The sequence below is a fragment of the Haliaeetus leucocephalus genome, unplaced genomic scaffold (assembly GCF_000737465.1).
Source record: "Haliaeetus leucocephalus isolate CR32 unplaced genomic scaffold, Haliaeetus_leucocephalus-4.0 Scaffold209, whole genome shotgun sequence".
Classification (NCBI taxonomy): domain Eukaryota; kingdom Metazoa; phylum Chordata; class Aves; order Accipitriformes; family Accipitridae; genus Haliaeetus; species Haliaeetus leucocephalus.
Window position 1 is genome coordinate 832,045 of NW_010972645.1, and position 22,505 is coordinate 854,549.

The 22,505-nt window shown below is 42.8% G+C and overlaps 1 protein-coding gene across 1 annotated transcript in view; it reads left to right on the plus strand.

The window, feature by feature from the left end:
- Window positions 1-22,145, plus strand: part of SETBP1 (SET binding protein 1) — a 241,708-nt gene extending 219,563 nt beyond the window's left edge. The window contains 2 exon segments of the mRNA XM_010566386.1: window positions 15,829-15,996; window positions 21,589-22,145. Coding sequence (XP_010564688.1) covers window positions 15,829-15,996; window positions 21,589-22,145 — 725 coding nt within the window.
- Window positions 22,146-22,505: the final 360 nt, after the last annotated feature.

Genomic DNA, 22,505 nt, shown 5'->3' on the forward strand with positions numbered 1-22,505 from the left:
GAAAATGCCCAGCAGTTGCTAAACATTTTTTTTCTTCATTGAAACAGTTAATCTTCATCAATGAGGATATTTTACTGATGCGTCTTTTGGTTTTTGTGGTGGTTTTTTCCCATCTCTGAGGATTCACATCTCTAGATGAAACGTCTCTTATGTTTGTGGGGAGGAGAGAAATTCCTGTGGAGAAACCCAGCTTAAGACCTAACCATAACTTAGGCTGCCTTTAGAGGCTTTTTTGAGAGGTTGAGCTGGATTTAAGTGATATATGTGTGTAAGCCATCATGACAGTTTTGCTTCCAGAGCCTTTTCCCATCACTAAATGAACAATGAAGAATGGATAAACAAGAGGGGAGAGGAAATGTTAAGCTTAGTTAGTTGTCTAATAATTCTGAGACATTTTGCCCTCCTTGCTTTGAGTTAGCTTCAAACACACATGAAGAGAATTATGCACTTCGGGTGGCTTGTTCTTGTATCTATTGGATAGGCTATATTTATTTCATTGATTCCTTCTGCACATACTAGCAATTACAGAGCTGTGTCCTGTAAGTTCCTGTGTTTTTCTCTCACCTGAAGTTTTGAATTGCTGGGTTGCTGGGGTTTTTTTGGTTTGTTATTATTTTTTAATCCTCTGTTTACTAGGAGAAAGAAAAAAAATGTACTCAGTTCTTCATAATGTCAAGCAAAAGACCCTTGTCATGGGACAAAAATTTCTTCCTGGGTAACAAATCCGTCCTAAAGGATCACAGGAAATTTCCACGGTTTTAAATTTACTGCACATGCACTTTGATGCCTCACACTGCAGCCGTTTTGTTTCCCATTCAGGGAAGAGTTGACAGGGCATATTTGTGCTGCTCCTTCATTGGTGACACAGGGATGTTTACAATGATGAGATATTTCCCTACCCACAAAAGACTTTGGGACAAGCGAAAATGAAGGCTCAGGGCTCGGTTCATTTGCCCACACGTAGTTGTCAACTGTCATTTGAGATGCCTAGGATATCCTGCCTGGCCTCCAGCTGCTCCTGCAGAAGGGCAGAGGTCTTGCCTGAAGCCCTTTATCATATCTGCCAGCCTCCCTCGGATGTTTCGAATACCTCAGGGCATTTCAGATACAACCAGGTGCCTGTATAGAGCTTACACTCCTGGCCCAGGGATGCACCATCCACATTTGAGCCTCTCCATTTGAGTAGGAGGAATGTAAACCGGAGAGTTTGTAATTTGGCCAAAGAGCTTCGGGGGGAGGATGGATCCTCTCACCCAAATCTGGGTGTCTACAGCATAAGATTGCTATGTGAGTTAGGTTTCTCAGTTTTCATTATAGTCAGTGAAAGTTTAGCCAATGGAGCCTGGAAAGTAATTAATCTTGGACTAAAGTAGACCCAACTTTTTCAGATGAAACAACCACTTCACTCTTCTGACTGTGTTAATTTGGTCTCTGTTGCATGTCATGGCAGCTTAGACACAGAGCTCTCATGTAGACACCCAGGTTGCGGCCACCTAAAGTTAGATGAGATGAACCCTCTATTCCCTTAGTTATTTAAAAAAAAAAAAAAAAAAAAACCTCCATTAGGAGGGTCTAAGTACAAGTCCATAGATTTGTTTTTGAAGACAAAATTCAAAATATTGAATTTGATTGAGCTGTTTTACTGGGCGGTTGTCCAGTAGGAGAAAACAAGGCCTGAGTGCCTTTTCATGCCCAAACTGCTAAATAAAATCCCTTTAGACTTCTTCTTCCCAGAATTCTAGTTTTTCTGCAAGACTTCCAAGGCCAGCTTTTGCAAACAATTGTCTGAAACTATCCTTAGGTAAATCTGTTCTGGGACATAGAGTGCTAAGCAAATAAATTATCAACTTAATTTCAAGCATAAAGTTTGGAGAGCCTGTGCTTGGCAGTTTACTCAAAAGTTCATTGTTTTTTTCCATAGTTTGATGTTCTGACCAAAATCTCAGTAAGGGTCAGGATTTCAGCAGATTCAGCCACTGTTAAATCTTTCCTTTTGTATAATAAAATTCTGCCACCCCAGGAAAGCAATTATAATTCAAGAAAAGCTCTGCTTGTGTTATCTTTGCTCCATCATGATGCTCTCTCACAGTAGATGCTTAAAGCGAACATATTCCTACCCTGATACACCTTTCTGTATTTTGTCTGCCTGGTGCTATAAAATAAGCATATAAGCCTATGGGGAGAGAAGAACCTAAAATATCCTGGTTTGGCTCCAGTAAATGTGAAAACTGAAGACAGGCTTGCACCAAAGCTGTGCAGAAAAGCACTCCGGAAATTTAGAGTGGCTCAGGCATAGACGTGCAGCATTCAAGTTGATAGCATAACTCCAAATGTCAGCGGTTAAGAGCATTTAGGGTTTTCCCAGTATGTTCTTCATTCTGGTTCTTGTCAATCTGCTTTTCACACATGTCTGTAATAAGCGATTTCCCTCCTCCAGCTTCTTTCCAATCTATTCTTTGTCTCCTATTTCCATCTATTTCCCTATTTCATTCCACTTTGCACTCTTCACCTCTTTAACCTCTTCTTCATCAGTCAGATCCCTTCTTGTGTCTATACTCCATAGAGGCAGTCTCTGACCTTATTACATGTGGTCTCTCTGCCATCCTTCTTACACTGTTATAGGAAGTAGTCTCCAGCAAGAATTTTAATGAAAACCACTCTCAATAAAGCATTTCCTTCAGAATGTTCCTTTGAAAAATATGTAAAATCCAAAGATTTTACACTAAAGTTCATATCAGAGAAATGGTGTATCACTGAGGTTTTTAATAAGATACAAGGGAAAGGATGAACTTCAGGAAAAATCCTGAATTCTAGATGTGTTTTTTCTCCATTCACAGTAACCATGAGCTGTTTAAAGAAAGCCAAACATTGTACTCTATTTGATCATTTTCAAATATTTTAGTTGTTTTCAGAATGTCATTAGAATAGGTCAACAGTTACAGTCCTATATACCATAATGCTAGCTAACTATTAAACTTCTTTGTTGCTGAGGTTAATTCGCAATAACACTTACGATCTTACCTATGCATCTGTTTAAATAGATTTCAGTTTTCCTATCGCAGTCAATTATTGTGGTTTTCAGAATGAAAGGTAAAAAAATACCCCATATCTATTGATCTGAAATATAGAAAATGAGAGAGAAGAAGAACGATATATGCACTCCCAGTGTGCATTATTTTTCATCTCTGGTGCTGATAAAGCAAGCACTCAATTTAGTGATAAATCAGCATTAAAGTGGGATGAATGGACTCAGATATTAAAACAAAGCCAGCATGAAACCTTCTAAAAATAAAAACTCCTCTGTTATAGTCTCCTAGATTGCAGGGTATACGGGGACTTCTATTAAGTGCTGAGATTTTACTTCAAATGCATGTCGTACTCAGAGTATTTCTCATTGTATGAACTAGGGCATAGCTTATTACAGATAAAGAAGAAAAATGAAATGACTAGGCTGCCCAGTAGGGAGAATGCTAACTTAGAAGTCAGCAGTCCTGGATGCTCTTATCAGCTCTGTGACTTTCAGCCCATCCTCATCCCACCTTTCCCCAAGTGCCTACTACCACGGCTTAGCTGCCTCTGCTTGCGGCTGTGGTGAGTAGAAAGGTGTGGACCCCTCTGGGGACCAGTTCAGATCTTACTGGACTAAGTTAGATGGTGGAGGTGCCCACCTGGTTCTCTTGTTTTCCTTTTGTGTAACAGAATGGGTAGCTGGGTTCAAGCAACATCCCTGGTAGTGTCTACTTTTCTAACAACACAGACGTCACCACAGGACTACTTAAACTGGTGTAATGCAAATATAACATTTCAGTGAGAAAGAAAAAAAACGCCAGCCGAATTTGTGCATCATACAGATACTGTCTTTTGCTGAATGCATACACAGGGAGAATGAAATCTTACTGTTTCTGGAGGAATAATGCGCAGTTTTTTCTCAGTGGAGGTCTCTTAGTCAAACTCGTTCAGCAAGATTTTTGCTAATTATTTTGCTAACTTCTCTTAGATTTCATCACTTTTTGTACACTGGATGTGCCTGAAAAATGACTCCATCATTACATCAGCCCAGCACTCCCATCTCTTTCGTCCTCCCCCCACTAGCAACTTGAATCTTTTGCTCATGCTTCATGCCAGCACTGTCCTACCAAAGCTGTCAGTGTCCCATTTAATCTGTGATAAATACGAACTGCTCCCAAGTCCATTTGCCTAGGGAATATCAGCTCTATCTGCCACATTTAAAAATGATCATCCCTGTTGTTAAGAAAAACAACAACTCAAAACACCACCCTTGCCTTTTCTCATTACTTACGGACTGAAATTTCCCCATCCGTCTTTCCTCAGCTGTGTTCTTGAGAAAGAAATCCTATCTTCCATCTCCTTCCTCCCCAGTGAGCATATCCTCATCCACTATGACAGCTCATCTCGGTGTGACTACTCATCTCTAGGTAGTTCCTTGCTCCTAGCTGTAGGTCTTTTTATTTCTGCCCCTCAGCGTACCTAATGGTTTTTTATGCCTTAAAAAAAGAGCCCTTTAGGTCACTCTTCCACCTAACCATCCTCCCTCAAACACTTCTTTTTCACTTCACTTCTTTCAAAGATTTTAATTTTTCTCCTTCCCCCTCTGCGAGAGAAGTTAGTTCTTCATCACTGTGTATTAAATGATTCATTCGCTGAGATATTTCACGGCAAATTTCATTTCTCCAACACCATCGGTCTCTGTCTGTCTCTCTTGATTCTGTCAGCCTCCAACAACTGTAAACTGTAACTTTCTGTTCAACTAAAAGTTTCAGGCTCTGGGCAGGAAAAGCCTTTCACTCTGAACCCATTAGCAAGCCCCTTTAGCTTAAATCTGTGTTCACAAGGCCTGGAATCTTGGAGCCTTTGACTCCAAATTAGCCTTTTGAACTCTCGGGAGTTTATTTCGTTAAATTTATTGATTGCTGTCACCTGTATATAACTAACATGCTCTTCTACTTTGGTCCAAGTTCTACCAGAAATCCTCATTTCACGTGTTCATCACTTCCTGGCATCACAGAATTTGGTGGTTTCTTCCATGACATTTTTAAATCCCAGTCCTACTCTGAAGGTCTGGGGGCCTGGGAAGGGCACGCAGTGGGGCTGGAGGAGATGGGGTATCAGCACACTTGCAGCCCCCTTGGGGTACCGTCCCATGCTGTCCAGGAACATGAACTGCTTCCACCAGCTCCATTAAATCCATTTTCATCTTTGAGTACATGAAGGACTGAACTTCCAGACACACATCACTTCATTTCCCATGACTGAGGCTACACGTGCATTATTCCTCAGTCTCCTGACTCAGGCCCCCTCCGTGTTCATGCTGGCGGAGGGAAAGGAATGAGATGGAGGATCCATGATTCTTCCTGTACCGGTAGAGGAAAAAGCAATCCCAAAGCAAAACCAAAAGGCAGAGCTCAAGACTCCATCTCCTAGGAAGTCTAATTCACTGCAAATACAGGCTTGAAACAGGTGGGAGATTGGCCTTTTGAAATTTCCAATTACAGCTGATCATCCTCTTAGCTGGAGGGGCAATGGGGATTTGAGATTCATGCTGATGATGAGCAAAATAATGCTTCCTTACCCATCCCTCCTTGGGTTTAGCTCTTCCTTCGGTAATGGTAACAGCTATGTTGGTTTCAAACACTTCTTGTCATTGTAGGCTGCAGATGCCTGCAGCTCCACGCAGTCCTGGGACCGACCTCCCAAAAGTGGAAGATGATCTGAAGCCTCCACAGACAACCCCACAGCTGTATATAGCAACAGCAGCTGCTCTGCTTCCTTAAGTAATGCCTTGCGAGGCTTCAGGTATGCAGCAGTTGCCACTGGGCTCCCTGTCAGGAATCACAATTATCTTCATAAAGAAGGGAAGAGGAAGACTTGCATCGCGTTTCTTGAACTCAGGCGCAGAGATTCACCCAAGTAGAAAGGAATGGCAAGATGCATTTAACCTCATTAGTTTCAGTAGGGCTGACTTTGTGCAATCCATCAGTGTACAGATACATTAGGGGAACTAAACTATTTCCACATCTCATTTACATAATGGATGGGATGTGAAATGAGTCCAATGGAAGAGAAGCGCCCTGGAGGCACTAAAGTTTATCACAATATGTAAGAGTTCTTTTAGATCATTGCATTAAATTTCCACTAACAAGATAACAAATTAATTGTCTGTATTACTGTACTAACCCAAAGCGGATAAAGTGTATGATTTCAGCAGAGGAAGGCAGCTGTTTAAGACAGCTTGGTGGTTATAGGAGGAGGCAGAAGAGATTAGTACGTCTCCCAGCCTTCGCGTGCCATGATGCCAGCCCTCCTCCTGCCCCTTTAAGAAATCTGGCTCTTCTCTAATCTGATGTTGGACTTGAGCTTTATTAGTGAAGTGAGGGAGAATGAGTAAATCAACTGTATCAGACAAGCCTCAGGACATCTGGAAATTGATCATTCTGCAGAAATAAGCACTCTGTGTTTATTAGCTGGGAGTTCATCACTATCGCTTCTCTTTATCCAATTCCTAAGAGATTTCAAAGCTATCATCATAGCATTAGCTCTTCTGACTGTGCTACTGCAGATAAAGATCAGAAGATCTATCTAATGATGGCTTTCTCTGTCTCCCCCTTTCTTTCTCTAAAGCTATCCTGATGTAAAAAAAAAAAAAAAAAAAGAAATAGAAGTAGGAAAATAGCTGGAATGAAATAAAGCAGTCTCTGAGTCTTAAATTTTTGCCTGTTGGCAATGAGAGTAATTTTTTTTTTATTATTCTACAGGAACTTGGTTTTATTCAGGGGGACACATCCTGCAGAATAGAAAATCCTGCATAGAAGAGGTGGAATTTGAAGTTTCTAATGTGGTGGTGGAAAAGGGAGGAAGATAAAAGGACCTAAAGCCATAAAGCAGTGCTGTACATTGAAAGTACAGTTATTTTTAAATGATAATACATGTCAGATAGAAGCCAGGGAAATGAATTCCATAAGTTAGAAAGGTAATAATATTACTTTAAGAAGAATAATTACTTTCCTTAACTACATTTATCACATAGTAATTCAGTTCTCTCTTCTGGAATATGATGCAATGCCAAACTTTTGACTGATTTATTTAAAATCAGCCTTAAGAAAAGATTCACCCAGATACCAGTTTTCCTCTGGTTCTTTATGCAAAACGGAGGAGTTATCAAAATGCAAATCCTATGACTAACTTAATGTTTAGATGTGCATTCCTGTACAGCTGCATTGCGTAGCTACATTGTGCAAAGACACCGGCAGAAAAATCGTCTCTAAGAGTTTTCCGATAACAATGCTCGGATGCATAAACAATTTAAGTACAGCTGTGGATTTCCAGAAATCTGTGGGGAGTATGAAAGCCAATGCAATGAACTCTCTAAAGAAAAATCTTCCCTAGCAGAAGCTTCACTGAGATCAATTTTTATCAGCTGATTTTCTCTGTTTTCCAATGGCAAATTAACATTTGTTATCTCTTTTGAACTGGCACTTAGAGTTCCAGCCTGGGTGCGCATTGTGCTAAATTCTGTACACAAATTAAAGAAGAAAAGGTGGATGTTGTCCAAGAACCTTTCCATATAAGTACAAGACGAGGAAAACAGATGAATGCAATAAGCAGAGTGAACATGATTTAACAGTAAAGCAAGAATAGTTAATTAATCCGTTTGTACAGAGCCTAGCACAATGGAGCTAGACCACATTACTTGCAACGTAAGTACTTAATAACAACAACAATAATGACTAGTCCTTTAAAATTAATGTATTAATTATCAGTCAAAGCTCATAAGTTGCTTAGCCAGTGAATGAAGAATGCAGTTTTTTTATCCAAAGTATCAGGGGACCCATAAATCTTTAAGAAAAAGGCCAGTTTCACATCAGTCTTGTGTTCCCTCATACACACGCTTTCTGCCAGTGTGCCCTGAACTAGAATAATGCTTCTCCTGGTTCACCCTTTTATTTATGATCATTATGATTATTTATTTATAATCATGCCATCGTTATTTTCAGTCCTTGATAATCTCCCTCATGTCTCCCCTTGCTTTTGAAGCTGTCCTTTTCCTTTGCCCTTTCTCATTAAACAAATAATGGTTAGGTGCAAGTCTTTCATGGAATGAAACAGGCTCTAATTTGGAGGAAATGCACAAAGATCAACAGACAGGTGGTAAATAAGGTCTGAATCTGGCCACCCATATACATCATCTTGTTCTCTCTCTGGAGCAGTGGCAAAGGATAAAATACATTGGAATCATGGACGTGTGTGTGAATTTTAAACTCTGAGCCCCCTGTGATGGTGTTGCAGATGATTTCTTTCCACCTGATCCAAAGATGGGTCAAACTGGAGGGTTCTCTTAGGTAAGGCCTTCTGAACGGAGCACCCCAAATGAGAAGAAGAAATCCAACGAAAGGTGATGACACCGCGCTAGCAGGTCTATCCACTCGAGGGACAGACCTCCCACTACTGCAGTGTGAATCACAGCCTTGTGAGCAAATCGTTGCACCTCCGTGGGCTTCCAACGGTGCCTCCGAGTCTCTGTTTGCATTTTCGTATCTGTGAAAGAAACCTGATGGTTCTTCCTCATTGGCTGTTCCAGATCCATAAATTACTCCCGTTCCTCAATTTAGATGAGAATTTCAGTGAGGTGAGTGATACAGACTGAAGAAACCAAGTGCCTAAAACAAAAGACAGATGGCTGAACCCATGATTCACTGGTGATGAGCCGCAATTGGGCCATGTAGACTTTGAAGTAATTCATTACATTTGTATCTCTTCTGTAGGAGGAGGATTTTCCTCAATGATTTGTATGACCTTGCTAAACCCAGATAGGTGGTAATTGAGCAGCAACTACTTCTTCAGAAGAAACAGAATAAAAATATTGAAAATATTGACTCACCCCAAAGGCAGTAAGCAGCACTTTGGTCTTTGACCTTTAAGCATCCTAGGGTAGTCAATAACCTGGCTGTTAGATGCTGTGCCTGCCACTGATTTTGATTTGGGAGTAGTTTAACCTTGAACCAAGATCCAAGTAACCACGGCAACAGGAAGTCGGCCTCTCCATCCAAGGAGTGGGAATCCATAAATCAAGGTCTCTAATGCAAACACTGTGTGCAGGTAGAGATTTGAGAGGATAAGTGGTTTGTGAGGGATTACCTTTGAAAAAATGAATGACTGTCCCTTGATATGTTGAAGCACAGCTTCACAGAGACTTTTTTTTATCAATAGAGGTCAACAGGTTACAGCTGCATGTTTTCATACGGCTCTTTATATAGGCCCTTCAGTTTAATTAGAACCAGATGTTGAATTTATGAGGTTGTTAGCATTATTATGTACCATATGCACATGCATATATGTGTATATGTATTGATACATACACCCACATATGCGCATTTCTTGCGCATAAGCTACGTTCATGAATAAATAATGTTAAGGCTCAAACTCAAGCACTATGGCGTGGTGAAACCTCAGTTTTGCATATGCACAGCTCCATAGCGATGTGATCCCATAGGCATAATTACCTAGTCAAATATCCCCGTTATTACGGGACACTGCTTTATTCAATGTATAGCGCTCACCTAATGAACAGATATTTGGTAGTTGGATTTTCCTCTCGCTATTTAGTGTGTGACATCATGTCTCATTTATTCCACATTTCTAAGCCTTGGTATGAATAGATGAATGTTTCATGAATGTTGATAATTTTATTTTTGCAGCACTGCTCTTGAGATGAGGGGTATATTATTGTTCTCATTTGCAATAGAGAAGCTGAGCAGAGAGAGATTGAAGTTGAATGGATACAATTTGAGATGCTTAATACTGGATTTGAGGCTCTGGAGGGATGTGTGGTCTAATAGGCAGAGACTCCTCTGCGTATCTCTGCCAAGCCATGACCTTTAATTCTGTCTCGCTCCTGAATATTTCTGCACTCAGACCCATTCTCCTCCATTAAGTCCACAGGTTGATATCAGGTCACAGGTTCATCAGGACTCCTTTCCCAGACTGGCCCATTCTGTAACCCTTTCTTTCAGACTCTTGTTACCACTGCAATTCTTCTGTGTCTGAGTCTGCTGGAGATCTCTTCCACAGTTTCTGAGACAACCCACAGGTCTCCTGATATTTCTCATTTGATGTGTAAGGGACAAAGGTAGGGACTGTTCATAGCAGCTCCAAGATGGAAATACAAGGAGATGTTGGTTGGTATCTGGAGAGGCTGAGCACAGCCAACAGACACAAAAGTTTATGCAGCAGTTTCTGGCTCTGCTTCGAGATCTTCTTGATCTTCTGGAAAAGGATGAGGAAAAGGATGAGATACTTAATGTCTTCATTGCCTCAGTCTTTAGTAGTAAGTCCAGTTCTTCTCAGGGTACCCAGCCCCCTGAGCTGGAAGACAGGGACGGGGAGCAGAATGAAGCCCCCATAATCCAAGTGGAAATGGTTAGTGACCTGCTACACCACTTAGAAACACAAGTCTATGGGGCTGGATGGGAACCACCAAGGGTACCGAGGGAGCTGGCAGAAGTGCTTACCAAGCCACTTTCAATCATTTATCAGCAGTCCTGGCTAACTAGGGAGGTCCCACTTGATTGGAGGTTAGCAAATGTGACACCCATCTACAAGAAGGTCCAGAAGGAGGATCTGGGGAACTACAGGCCTGTCAGTCTGACCTTGGTGCCAGGGAAGGTTATGGAGCAGATCATCTTGAGTGCCAGCACACGACACATAGAGGACAACGAGGTGATCAGGCTCAGTCAGCATGGGTTTATGAAAGGCAGGTCCTGCTTGACTGACCTGATCTCCTTCTGTGACAAGGTGAACCGCTTAATGGATGAGGGAAAGGCTGTAGATATTGTCTACCTAGACTTTAGTAAAGCCTTTGACAGCATTTCCCAGAGCATTCTCCTGGAAAAAATGGCTGCTCATGGCTTGGATGGATGTACTCTTTGCCAGGTAAAAAACTGGCTGGATGGCCAAGCCCAAGGAGTGGTGGTGAATGGAGTTAAACCCAGTTGGTGGGCGATCACAAATGGTGTTCCCCAGGGCTCAGCATTGGGGCCAGTTCTGTTTGATAACTTTATCAATGATCTGGATGAGGGAATCTAGGCCACCTTCAGTAAGTTTGCAGACAACCCCAAGTTGGGCAGGAGTGTGGATCTGCTTCAGGGTGGGAAGGCTCTACAGAGGGATCTGAACAGGCTAGATCGATGGGCCAAGGCCAACTGTATGAGATTCAACAGGGATAAGTGCTGGGTCCTGCACTTGGGTGACTACAACCCCATGCAGCGCTACAGGCTTGGGGAAGAGTGGTTGGAAAGCTGCTCAGTGGAAAAGGACCTGGGGATGTTAGTCAACAGCTGGCTGAATATGAGCCAGCAGCGTGCCCAGGTGGCCAAGATGGCCAATGGCATCCTGGCTTGTGTCAGAAATAGTGTGGCCAGCAGGACTAGGGAAGTGATTTTCCCCTGTACTTGGCACTGGTGAGGCTGCACCTCGAATCCTGTCTTCAGTTTGGGACCCAAGACAGACCTTGAGGTGCTGGAGCGTGTCCAGAGAAGGGCAACGAAGCTGGTGAAGGGTCTGGAGCACAAGTCTTCTGAGGAGCGGCTGAGGGAGCTGCGGTTGTTTAGACTGGAGAAAAGGAGGTTGAGGGGAGACCTTATCACTCTCTACAACCACCTGAAAGGGGGTTGTAGCAAGGTGGGGGCCAGCCTCTTCTCCCAAGTAACAAGCAATAGGACAAGAGGAAATAGCCTCAAGTTGTGCCAGGGGAGGTTCAGACTTGATATTAGGAAAAATATCTTCACTGAAAGGGTTGTCAAGCATTGGACTAGGCTGCCCAGGGAAGTGGTGGAGTCACCATCCCTGGAGGTATTTAAAAGACATGTAGATGTAGCACTTAGGGACATGATTTAGTGGTAGGCTTGGCAGTGTTGGGTTGACAGTTGGTCCTGATGATCTTAAGGCTCTTTTCTAACCTAAATGATTCTATGGTTCTGTGATTCTAGGTATCAGGGTACTTTTGGGAACTCTTTGAGGAACTACCAGGTGCTATCCAGGTGCAGCCAGGGGTAGCAGTGGGGACACACTGCCCCAGGGGATAAAGGCCCCCATCTGCTGACCTGACCTGCAATCCAGGGAGGTTTGCTGCTGGCCTGGGGCTTGGATCAGGGATATTGTGGACGCATACCAAACTAAATCTAAGTGGCAAATCAAATGAAGCGAAGGTAGCAGACTTGCATGAATGACAAAGGAGCTCCTGAGTAATGTCAGAAATTAAAAGGAACCAAAAAACAGGTGGAAGCAGGAACAGGTGACCCACAGAACTATAGAGACAATGTCCAAACATGCAAGGATGGGCTTAGGAAGCCAAAGCCTCCCTGGAGTCGAATCGAGCAAGCGCCAAAGGGTGACAAGAAATGTTTCTACAGGTACATAAGCAGCAAAAAAGCAGCCTACGGAAAATGTGGGCCCACTGCTGAGTGGAACAGGGACCCTGGTGGCAAAAGACCCGCAAAAGACTGAGGTAGTCATTGTCTTCTTTGCCTTGATCTTTACTGGTAAGACTGGCCTTCAGGAATCCCAGGCCCCTGAAACTGGTGAGGAAAGGAAACTTACTCTTGGTGGAGGAGGATCTGGTTAGGGAACAATTAAACAAATTGGACATACCTAAGTCCATGGGACTTGACAGGATGCACCCAAAAGTTCTGAGGGAGCTGGCTGGTGTCATTGTGAGGCCACTCTCAATTATTTTTGAAGGGTTGTGGTGATCTGGAGAGGATCTTAAGAACTGGAAGAAAACAAATGTCAGTCCAATAAGGGCAACTAGAAAGACCCAGGGAGCAGTAGGCTGGTCAGCCTCATCTCAGTCCCTGGGAAGGTGATGGAGCAAATAATCCTGGAAAACATTTTCAAACGTATGAAGGAGAAGAAAGTGATCAGGAGTAGTTAGCATAGATTTATGAAGGGGTATCACATCCCAGTTTCTCAGGACGATGACTCAGGTTTGCTGATTCCCAGGTCAGGATTAAGGTGAAACAACACCAGGGATCCTTTAACTGACAAAACTCAACTTTTATTCACTCACAACAGGAATCGGCATGCTCACCACCAAAATTGGTATGCTCACAATAAAAATTGGTATGCTCACAGCAGAAATTGGCACGAAAATATTGTCAGTAAGCTGTGTAACGTGCTAACCATGCATCAGCAAACATATATTACAGCCCTTGCTTATCTGGGAATCAGTTCAGGGAAGACAATAAGGAAAGCCCTCCCATTGAGTCACGAGGTTCAGAGCAGACCCCCTTGCTTTCTAGACTTCTTCTCAGAGAGGAGCCCAGGGGCAGCTGGATCCACTCTTAGTCCCAGACTTGGTCAATGGTTTATGTCTAAAGGGATGAGGTGTAGGGATTATGGAAAAGGAAAAGGGAAAGAGAGAGAGGAGAAAGATTTCACCGGTCCTGGGTCCAGCTTTGGTCCAGTCAGCCAAGGGGTCCTGTTCCAGTGGGCTTGTGCCCATGGGGCTTCAGTTTGTGTCCTTTTATCACCCTTGCCTCTCCTTTGGGCAGGCATTAAGCTAATTAGGTGTCATGAGGGGTTTGTGAGCCTTTGGGCTTGGGGGTCATTTGGGAAGGAACTTCTCCTTCCCTGCATGGTGATCTGCCCTGTTCAGCACATCAGAACAGGGAGCTGTGCACCCTCCAGCACACCCTCCCCCTCCTGCTGCTGATGGGTGCTGATCTGCTTCTTTTCACCTCGGGTTCCTCGCTAGGCAGAGTTCCTTGTTATCCAGTTAGTCGTTCAGCAGAACTTGCCCCACCACAATGTTTGAGACATTAAATCTTTCAGTCTCTCACAAGGGGAAATCATGCCTGACCAATCTGATGTTGCTTATCTTGACTTTAACAAGACTTTTGGCACTGTCTTCTATAACCTCCTCATAGACAAACTGATGAAATACAGACTAGATAAATGTATGTTACAATGGACTGAAAACTGGCTGAACTGCTGGGCTCAAAGGGTTGTGATCAGTGGCACAAGGTCCAGCTAGAGGCCAGTCATTAGTGGTGCATGCCAGCGTTTGGTAAGGGGGCCAAAAATATTTAACATGTTAATTAATGACCAGAGTGATGGGGTAGAACACACCCTCAACAAAACTGGAGAAGATACAGAACTAGGAGGAGTGGTTGATACGCCAGAGGGTCATGCTGTCATCCAGAGGGACCTCAACAGGTTGGAAAAATGGACTGACAAGAACCTCATGAAGTTCAACAAGGGCAAGTGCAAAGTCCTGCACCTGGGGAGGAATAACCCCATGTATCAGTACCTGTTGGGGGCTGACCAGCTGCAAAGCAGCTTGGCAGAAAAGGCCCTGGGAGTCCTGGTGGACACCAAGGTGACCGTGATCCAGCGATGTGCCCTTCCAGCAAAAAAGGCCAACAGCTTCCTGGGCTACATTAGGAGAAGTGTTGCCACCATATCAAGGGAGGTGATCCTTCCCCTTGATTCAGCACTGGTGAGGCCACATGTGGAATATTGTGTCCAGTTCTGGGCTCCTCAGTACAATAGAGACATGGACATATGGGAGACAGTCCAACAAAAGGCCACAAAGATGATTAAGGGTCTGGAGCATCTCTCCTATGAGGAAAGTCTGGGAGAGCTGAAAGAAGGAATTTATGGAGGATTGCCTTCGAAAAATGAATGGCTGTCCTGGCTATGTTGAAGCCCAGCATCACAGAGTCTGCGAGAGATTTTCATAAGTTGGCAAAGACACAACACAAAGTCCTCACCCTAGCAGACTTTTGCTTCAGTCTCATGAGAGCAGGGCTACTGGATTTTTACAAAGCAGCAACTGCTAGGAGTTTTCTAAAATGGGCAAAAAAAAAATCCAAGTCTTATTATAAAAAGTGACTGAGGCATTTTAGCTGCCTTTCCACTTGGTAAATTCATAATCTTACAGATATATATGCAATATGTGTACACACACATGAACTCATACAAATATTACATATAAATGGGTGGATACACATTCAGGTGTATTAGGTAGAGATCTAATACATAAAATTTCAATCCCAGCAGTTTAAATTTGACACATTTACAAGCAAACAAAATGGGTTCAAATCATAAGAGAGTTTGAGAAACATTTTTAAGTAGGAATCTACGAGCCCTGGGTGCATAACTTTTATTTTCTGGAATATTTGATTTCTTTGTTATATTTCTACCACTCATTTATTCTGCATTGTAATCCTTAGGTAGAAAAATGTATGACAAAGTGCTTTTTTAAGCGCTCATCTGTTTGATGAGTTGTAAGGGAAATTTTCATTAGGAAGGGAATTCCTAAAAAAAAGTGTAATGTGCTTTAAATAGGGAATTGCATATTGAGGCTGTTCCTGTTGCCTGCTCCATACTCACATGAAACACCCACTGAGTCTGGTCATTATAGAAGAGAAGCACATAAGTATGTGTGGAGAATAAACTACCCAGGGAATGACAAATAGACAATCCCACTAAATAGAGATATGAAGCATGTCTGTCTTTATACATGTATCAGGGTGTGTGTTTGCTTGGAGAAGAAAAAGTAGTAATGTGGAATTATTATGTTGTTTTACCACTGTTTATAGAGATCAGTGATGATACAACCTTAAGCAAAATTATCAAAAACAAATAACAATGATGATCCTTGCTAGTATCAAGACTGTATTACAGGAACATACACAGGGAAATATGGAATTGTATCGGGGTAGCAGGGACAGCAACTGACTACTCTTTTTCAGATATTCCCCAGACATGTTACTTTATCAATGTTCATCTAAATGTTGTTTCCTTCCCCAGGAATTGCAGGTCCCCACTTAAAAGCAGACCAGACTTCACTTCATGGTAAAATGGAAAGTTCTGCCTGTAACATGATGACCCGAAGGAAACCAGCAGCTGTTGACAGTGTTGCAATGCCGACTCCAGTATTATCTCTCCTACCTTCATCAGCAGCAACATCTGAAGCAGGTAATGTTGTTTCCCTCCATCCCCTCTATTTCTTCCCCATCTTCTTCCTTCTGGCACTGCACTGAACAATATGTGCTAGTACTGCTCTTCCTGATTGCAGAAGTAGCTGCAAATGTGCATATCTAATGTGATAATCAGGCTGTAATTTTTCTAACACATTCTTATCATGATCATATCTTGGCATATCAAATCTATTTTATTCACATACCACTACTTGTGCAATAATGAGGACACAAGTAGCACCAGCCCGTATGGTCTAGCGGGGGACTCTGAAGCAAGACTCTTGGGTTCCTTTCTCAGCCCCGTTGTTCATTTATTTGAATGTTCCCATCCCTGTAGCATGAACATGCCGAATACACAGTGAATAGCTAAGGAGCAGCTGAGATTTCTTTCTGCATACTTCATTGATTTTAGCATAATATTCTGTCTTGCAAATGTGAAATTGTCTGGGGCAATGAACAGTGATTTAAAATATATCAGAATAAATAAGTCAGAATAACATGTTTTTCAATCAACTTATATTTTGTGCTTCTATTTTGAATCCGATCAGAAAGGTAATAACTTTATACAGTCAGAAATTGAGCCAAGTCATTCAGGCATCATCATGCCTTTTCTTGGGCATGGATAGAGAAGTTAATCTTGCATTGTGTCTTAATTTCCAGTGAATGGGGAACCCACAGTACATTACCCTACATGCAGCCATTAGGAGTTTCACAGTCTTGTCAAACCTTTGATTCCACATTCACAAAAAATGCATTCGTATTACTGAGTTATGGAATGATTACACATTTAATTATTCAATTGAAAGTGCTGTTTCAGTGCACTCCTTTTGATTTTCCTCTCATTTCCTGAATAAATAGTGAAAACAAGGGTCCATGCTGTAAAGTAGCCCCTGTAAAGATGAATTTTTATATTAAAAAATCAGGATTCTCTGTTTAGTCTTTAATACTTTCCTATATATAAACTGAGGACAGATTTTTAATGCAGCGGAGAATGAAAGCACACAAATATTTTATGATCAGTTTCAAGATGAAAGTGTATGCTTGACTGCATAGTTCATTCTTTCCATTTTCAGAAGTCTAATTAAATTGTTGGTTTATCTGTAGCCCAGATGTTGAAATAATTTAGTTGAAAACTGAAAGAAACTGTGTTAATGGGAAAACAGGACAGTGCTATGGGTTTCCTGTAATTAATAGGGAGCTCTTTGAAAATTCCTCCATTCAAACCAAGTCGACAAACTGAGCCCAGCTGTTGATCAAACAGTCTGTGCCATGTTCTTGCAAGTGGCCTCGGGCAACTCTGAAGGGATGGAGAATGACAGGCAGTAAGAAGGATTTTAGAGCTGCAGACATAACAAAGCCATTCAGGATAAAGTTAAGGGACTGATGGAGAACTTCCAAGGAGTCTCATCTACCTGGGCTCACCTCCTTGTTCAGTACTTCTGTGCTGGAGTGGGTCCTCCAGCCTGCTCTAAGCTACCCTTGGAAATGTATATTTTTGGTAGAGATTTCTCTCTTTGCCTCAGAAGCTATTTCCAGCATCATACCAATCCTACATGACTTCCCAGCATGGCCTGCGGCCATTTCAATTTGTCTTTGTGAGACAGAGCCTCACTGCATCTGTGTACCCTGGGGAGGGGAGAAACACTGGGCCTCTATGTGCCTTGTTTTAAATGTGCAAAGCTGTGTTTTAAGACTAATGTTGGTTCTTGCTTGTTTGGGGCAGCTAGGTGAGTTTGTTTGGAGAGTGGGAAAAGGATGAAGGAAAAGTACAAGCGCCTGTGCTGTGTCAAGTATTTCTAGTTTCTCTTCACTTTGGGCTAGATTTTGCCAAATAGCTTCAGGCTTTCACGGAGGTGGCAAGTGGCCATACAGCCTGCGGAGGTGTAAGGACATAACTGTGCCCAGGCAAAAAAGCGTCCCCCCATGCATCCCCAGCACCCAGAGGTTGCCACCACATTGTATCATCTCTGTAGGAGCATATTCCCTTTTTCCTATGCCTGCGTGCAGACATAGTGTTACTATCCCCCACCTCCTCTTCAACCCCTTCTAGACGAATTCCACCAGATAGAGTAAGACGAAGGTCTTCCTCCCAGTGCAAGATTTCCATGTGCAAACAGCAAAGTATGTGCAGGAAGAGAACAACAAAGCCTAAAACCAATGCAGACCAACTTGGGTCCAGGGTTGGGCAGGGTCTGTCTGGATAAACTGGAAAAGATTAGTACTTAGCTTTGGTTTTCAGCAGAGCAGTATATCACATGGCAATATAGGAAAATATTTTATATCAAAGATTGCTCACCAAGAGCTTCCAGATGAGTTGATAACACCTAATGGCTCTCACTTTAATAGTGGTTTATTTTGGCAGATCTGCCTGATATTTTGTCATATGCACACCTCATCAAATCTTCCCCCTGCAGACCCATCAGACTCTTTTCCGCATAGTCTCCCTACACCAAATGTAGAATCAGATGTCCCTGACTCTTAATAGTCAAAATAATATTGGGTTTCCTAATATCTCCTTTAAAAAGCCTGACTTGAAAGCATATTACTTATTCAGTACATGCATTCTGACTATTGGCAGACTATGTAACACAATTAAAATACTTTCTGGAGCTTGCAAGTTCAGAGGCTTGCTAGGAAGAAAAGAAAAAGCGTTATTAGTAGCTTCTAACAAGCTTCCTGAGAAAGTCATAAACACCCCAAAGCATTTATACAAGAAAAATTAGTGCAGTAAGCCAGCATACAACAGCGCAGAAGTTTTTTTTCCTAAGTGAGAAAATGAGTTTCAGTCTAAAAGGAAACGGACTGTCAACTTACAAAGTTTTAGGAGGGCAAAAAAATATCTAAATGACGTGATGGAAGACACCAAGGGTGGTGTACAGCTTATCGATTTACATGTAAGTGTAGGTATCTACCCACAATTGTCTGCATATCAGTTAATTATGGAGAACTAGGCAGTTTGGCAGAAAGCAGATGCCTACCTTTGCTCCACTCAGGCACTGTCTACTCACCGTCAGGCTCCACTTAGGACACTCAGCCTGGGTGACCTGGATCTCTTGGGTGCTTAAGAAACAGGATTTGGTTTCGGTAGGATGGACAGGAGACCTGCCCCTTCCTTACCCAGTATCAGGGTGTCAGAAGATGTCCATGGTCACCTTCAATTGCATTGAGTTCCCATTTTAGAAATGGAGGTCATCCTCTACCAACTATACAGACCAGATCTCCATTGACTGCAATGGGGTGGTAATACTAAGCTGCAGAAACAACCGACTACAGACAAATCTCAGTAAAGACATAAAATCTTTGCAGATACTTGGCTAATGCTTCATTTCAAATTTGTTTCCTGTCCTTTGGCTTACTTTCTTTCCAATGAAAGTTAAGAGCAATGCCAAATCTCCTGATTTCACCATGAACCTTGCAATTTTTCCTGTATTTCTGCTAAATTTCCCATCTTCAAGTTTTCCATCATCAACTGAAAAATTTCAGCTTTACTTTCTGGAAAAAAAATTGCATCTTCTATATGGGAATTTTCAATATGGGATTTTAAAAAAAAAAGTCTTGAAAATGTGCCCTGACGATAGCAATAAAAGGCAAAATGTGGACACCAAATACGAAGTGTGCCAAGTGTTTGATTTCTTAAATCTTTTGACCTGAAGCTACTCTCAGGACCTGGGAAGGACTCAGAGTCAAATGCTTAGGGCTGGAAATTTTGGGACTATATATGTCAATCACCAGAGAGGCCAGATGAGAATAATCATTTTGTGTGACAGGGATTTAACCTTTTTTTGATCAGATGGCTGAGAAATAGCTCACTGCCACTTGTCCTTAGGGCTCTTGCATCCACACGTTTTAGGGGTGACCTACTTGAGAGGAATTTTGTGCAACTAATTAGCTTCTCCTGAGCAACTTGGCTATTTCATTTTCTTTTTCTTTGGTACCAAAATGACTGCATTCCTGTTTTCTTTTGTCCTCTGTGAATCACAAACTACAAGTGGGTTTTATTTTTCTTTTTGGTGTGGGGAGTGGGTTACATATGGAAAATGTATTTTGTTTTGTAATTAATGAAAACCAGACTTTGGGACGTTGGCCATCCAGGTCTTTATTTATAAGAGAGCATATGTCTGTGTTTTGTTTATGACTCACTCCTACTTCTTGCATTGTAACTTGGGTTTGTTTACGCAAGCTCTTTGCTGAATCCAAGCAACATGGTGGTATAAGAGCCAATAATTTATGTTCTCCAAGAGGGGAGGCCAGTGAGTGAGGTTTGTATGCTGAATCTGTCATAGCCCATAGCGAGCAAGAGGACATTCTACCACTTGATGGCTCCTGGTTATCTACAGAAAATGCTACAATAGCAACTTTATTTAAACTGCTGCTAGAAGATTAGCCTGTTAGCCATGAAGGGAGTGATAACCCCCAAATGAACCTTTCTCGAAATCTTGGCTGCTCTGGAAACTTCAAGGATTTCAAACCCAAATGACTGCTTGACAGTCAGGTGTAAATTAAGTTTGCAAGTAGATGTGGTCTGAGGTTAATTTAGCGGGATGTTTTATTCTTTACTGAAAAGAAATTCTGTACTCCATCATTTCTTTTCCAGCAGCGCAGAACGGATATGTCAGGAGTGAAAGGGAGCACCAGTTATTGCAATAGCAGAATTAATACATTCTGTTTCTCCCGCAAAGGGGTAGTTACTTTTAATCTGTGTGCAAATCCTGAACTCTGAGCAGATGCCATGGTCAGTAAAGGACAATGAGACAATTTAAGAAAAACTAGCAAGGTCTCGTGTCCTAAGCAAAGGACCAGGAGCCAAGAAATGCTGGGTACTCTTTCCAGCTCTGACAATGACTCACAACGTGACCTTGGCAAGAGACTTAACTACTTTGGACTTCATTCAGACCTAAAGTAAGTGATCTGAACCAGGAGTAACCTTACTTCGGGGGCCATTAAAGTCAATTATATGACTGAGTAGTTTCAGCTAGTATCTGCGGAGATGATAGTAAAGAAACCCAGGCAGGGGTAATGGGTTTGCCACAGGTGAAGTGAATCACACAGCTTGTCTGTGCCCACTGGTTTCAGTAACAAACACTTTTCATACTACCTGGCAAGAATTACAGGGCGGGATGAAGACATCGGCAGTGTATGTTTGGGGTATAGAAAGTTTGATAGTTACAGTGGCCCAACATGACAGCTATGCTAAGCAGCCCTTCCTTTCCTCCCACTAGAAGCTGAGAAATGAGAATGAAGCAAACCCACGGTAAAACATTGCTGTAGAAAAGCTTTGCTCCTTTAGAAGAGAGGATAGAAGGAGAGAAATCTCTGAAGACTGCTTAATAGTCAAAGTTGTGTTTTCATCTAGGACAGTAAAAAAGGAGGTAACAGCAATTCTTCTGGGACTGTAATAAATAATCTTTTAACTTTTTTTTTAGTTGCTTTTCTATGCAGAGTCCTTTCTCACAGCCATCACTTCTTCAGTAGTCATATTGAGCCTACTGGGCTTGCGAATATCTAGTGTTCGTGATGCTGAAAGCTGGCAAAGGAGAGTTTCCATTCACTGTTGCTTGACCTACCCCGTTCTCTCCTTGTGTCCCAACAGCCAGCCCACCACTGAAAAAAAGGTTCAAGCGCCGTGAAATTGAAGCAATCCAGTGCGAGGTGCGCAAGATGTGCAACTATACCAAGATCCTGTCCACAAAGAAGAACCTGGATCACGTGAACAAGATCCTGAAAGCCAAGCGGCTGCAGAGACAATCAAAGACAGGCAATAACTTCGTCAAGAAGCGGAGGGGGCGTCCTCGGAAGCAACCCCTTTCCTTCGACGAAGACTCCAGAGACCAAATGCCCGTTCTGGAAAAATGCATTGACCTTCCCAGCAAAAGAGGTCAGAGACCGACACTCAACCCTTTGATATTGGAGCAAGCAGCCACTCAAGATACAATCATGGCCACCATCGAGGCTGTTATACACATGGCTCGAGAGACGCCACCCCCGCCGCCTCCTCTCCCTCCTCCCCCCCCTCCACCCCCTCTCCCTCCACCCCGGACCCCCCGGGTCGGAAAAAGGAAAAGCAAGTCCCCACAGGAGGAAGAGGAGGACGTGAAAGTGAAGAGGCACCGGAAAGGTAGAGGGAGCGAAAGCGAAGGCCTTCCCTAAGGCCAGCGCACCTCATCGGACGTCGGGTGCCAGTAGTGGGGCACACCGGGACTGAGGGACTGGAGGCGCGTGGTCCGCTTCGCCCCCGCGGCAGCACCAGACTCACTCGTCCCTTCGGCGGCCGGAACCTGTCATGTAGAGCTGTGCCAGCCGGGGTTCACATCTTCCTCTTCATCGCTTTGGCCCCAGCCCCCCCCCAGGAAAGAGGGGGAGAGGGTGCGGGAAAGGTTGGGGGGGGAGGTAAGGGGGGCGGGGTGTGTGTGTCAAAATTGGGGAGAGCGTCTACTTTGCAGAGTTTCCAAAACTAATCAGCATCTCAGCATTGCTGTTCTCATACCGTACCCGGAGGCGGGAGGTCGT